The sequence below is a fragment of the Protopterus annectens genome, chromosome 6.part0, assembly GCF_019279795.1.
Source record: "Protopterus annectens isolate FY-2018-M chromosome 6.part0, PAN1.0, whole genome shotgun sequence".
NCBI lineage: Eukaryota > Metazoa > Chordata > Ceratodontiformes > Protopteridae > Protopterus > Protopterus annectens.
In genome coordinates, this window is record NC_056737.1 from 1,659,062,909 (window position 1) to 1,659,065,408 (window position 2,500).

Consider the following 2,500-nt stretch of genomic DNA (forward strand, 5'->3'; position numbering starts at 1 on the left):
GGAGGGGGGGCGGTCGGGACCCCCTCACCCATGCGGGAGCTCTCCCGGCCCGGCCGATCTCGCACCCTCTCTCCCTTCCGGACTTCCGTGGGGGGGGGACCCCCTCCGGGCTCCCGCTACTACCGGGGCGGGAGAGCTCTCCCTCCCGGGCTAGGAATCTCCCGGAGGCTGCCGGATCGCTCCGTGTCCCGCGTGCCCTCGGAGCCTCCCGGGGGACCTCGCTCCGATCCCGGCCGGCCCCGCGGAACTCCCCCCGGCCGCGGAGGGGCAGATCCGCTCTCATCGGGGCTTCCGCGGCCCGCTCCTTTCCGATCCAGAGCTCCACGGTCCCCGTCTCCCCCAGATCTCCTGGAGGCTGCCTGGCGGGGCCGTGTCCCGCGTGCCCTCGGAGCCTCCCGGGGGACCTCGCTCCGATCCCGGCCGGCCCCGCGGAACTCCCCCCGGCCGCCGAGGGGCGGATCCGCTCTCATCGGGGCTTCCGCGGCCCCGCGCTTTCCCGTCCAGCGGGGTTCCGGGCACTTTGCGATATTTCGAGGACGCCGTCGGGTACCGGGGGAGGTCGGACGCCAGCCCTCCCCCGTGGCCGGGCAGGAGCCCTCGGGGTCCCGCGGACTCCGGCGGGTCACTCCCTTGAAGACTTCCACCTGGAGGGGGGCAGTCGGGACCCCCTCACCCATGCGGGAGCTCTACCGGCCCGGCCGATCTCGCACCCTCTCTCCCTTCCGGACTTCCGTGGGGGGGGGGACCCCCTCCGGGCTCCCGCTACTACCGGGGCGGGAGAGCTCTCCCTCCCGGGCTAGGAATCTCCCGGAGGCTGCCGGATCGCTCCGTGTCCCGCGTGCCCTCGGAGCCTCCCGGGGGACCTCGCTCCGATCCCGGCCGGCCCCGCGGAACTCCCCCCGGCCGCGGAGGGGCAGATCCGCTCTCATCGGGGCTTCCGCGGCCCGCTCCTTTCCGATCCAGAGCTCCACGGTCCCCGTCTCCCCCAGATCTCCTGGAGGCTGCCTGGCGGGGCCGTGTCCCGCGTGCCCTCGGAGCCTCCCGGGGGACCTCGCTCCGATCCCGGCCGGCCCCGCGGAACTCCCCCCGGCCGCCGAGGGGCAGATCCGCTCTCATCGGGGCTTCCGCGGCCCGCTCCTTTCCGGTCCAGAGCTCCACGGTCCCCGTCTCCCCCAGATCTCCTGGAGGCTGCCTGGCGGGGCCGTGTCCCGCGTGCCCTCGGAGCCTCCCGGGGGACCTCGCTCCGATCCCGGCCGGCCCCGCGGAACTCCCCCCGGCCGCCGAGGGGCGGATCCGCTCTCATCGGGGCTTCCGCGGCCCGCTCCTTTCCGATCCAGAGCTCCACGGTCCCCGTCTCCCCCAGATCTCCTGGAGGCTGCCTGGCGGGGCCGTGTCCCGCGTGCCCTCGGAGCCTCCCGGGGGACCTCGCTCCGATCCGGGCCGGCCCCGCGGAACTCCCCCCGGCCGCCGAGGGGCAGATCCGCTCTCATCGGGGCTTCCGCGGCCCCGCGCTTTCCCGTCCAGCGGGGTTCCGGGCACTTTGCGATATTTCGAGGACGCCGTCGGGTACCGGGGGAGGTCGGACGCCCTCCCCCGTGGCCGGGCAGGAGCCCTCGGGGTCCCGCGGACTCCGGCGGGTCGCTCCCTTGAAGACTTCCACCTGGAGGGGGGCGGTCGGGACCCCCTCACCCATGCGGGAGCTCTACCGGCCCGGCCGATCTCGCACCCTCTCTCCCTTCCGGACTTCCGTGGGGGGGGGACCCCCTCCGGGCTCCCGCTACTACCGGGGCGGGAGAGCTCTCCCTCCCGGGCTAGGAATCTCCCGGAGGCTGCCGGATCGCTCCGTGTCCCGCGTGCCCTCGGAGCCTCCCGGGGGACCTCGCTCCGATCCCGGCCGGCCCCGCGGAACTCCCCCCCGGCCGCGGAGGGGCAGATCCGCTCTCATCGGGGCTTCCGCGGCCCGCTCCTTTCCGATCCAGAGCTCCACGGTCCCCGTCTCCCCCAGATCTCCTGGAGGCTGCCTGGCAGGGCCGTGTCCCGCGTGCCCTCGGAGCCTCTCGGGGGACCTCGCTCCGATCCGGGCCGGCCCCGCGGAACTCCCCCCGGCCGCCGAGGGGCAGATCCGCTCTCATCGGGGCTTCCGCGGCCCCGCGCTTTCCCGTCCAGCGGGGTTCCGGGCACTTTGCGATATTTCGAGGACGCCGTCGGGTACCGGGGGAGGTCGGACGCCCTCCCCCCTGGCCGGGCAGGAGCCCTCGGGGTCCCGCGGACTCCGGCGGGTCGCTCCCTTGAGGACTTCCACCTGGAGGGGGGGCGGTCGGGACCCCCTCACCCAGGCGGGAGCGCTCCCGGCCCGTCCCAACTCGCACCCTCTCTCCCTTCCGGACTTCCGTCCCGGAAGGGGCCGAGGTCCGGGCCCCCCTCTCCCGGGATGGAGCTCTCCAAGCCCGGCCGTTTTCGGCACCTCTCTCCCTTCCGGACTTCCGTCCCGGAAGGGGCC

General features: G+C 75.2%; 1 protein-coding gene and 1 long non-coding RNA gene across 2 annotated transcripts in view; one reads left to right on the forward strand and one right to left on the reverse strand.

Moving 5' to 3' along the window:
- The window catches only part of LOC122804881 (basic salivary proline-rich protein 2-like), a 2,249-nt gene extending 195 nt beyond the window's left edge, over window positions 1-2,054 (forward strand). The window contains exon 1 of the mRNA XM_044075067.1: window positions 1-2,054. This exon is cut by the window's left edge and continues 195 nt beyond it. Coding sequence (XP_043931002.1) covers window positions 31-1,650 — 1,620 coding nt within the window. The 5' untranslated portion in view covers window positions 1-30 and the 3' untranslated portion in view covers window positions 1,651-2,054.
- Window positions 2,055-2,179: 125 nt separating this feature from the next.
- The window catches only part of LOC122804882, a 368-nt gene continuing 47 nt past the window's right edge, over window positions 2,180-2,500 (reverse strand). The window contains exons 1-2 of the long non-coding RNA XR_006365250.1: window positions 2,465-2,500; window positions 2,180-2,370 (exon numbers count right to left, since the gene is read on the reverse strand). The exon at window positions 2,465-2,500 is cut by the window's right edge and continues 47 nt beyond it. This is a non-coding gene — a long non-coding RNA (uncharacterized LOC122804882). The remainder of the gene's footprint in view (window positions 2,371-2,464) is intronic.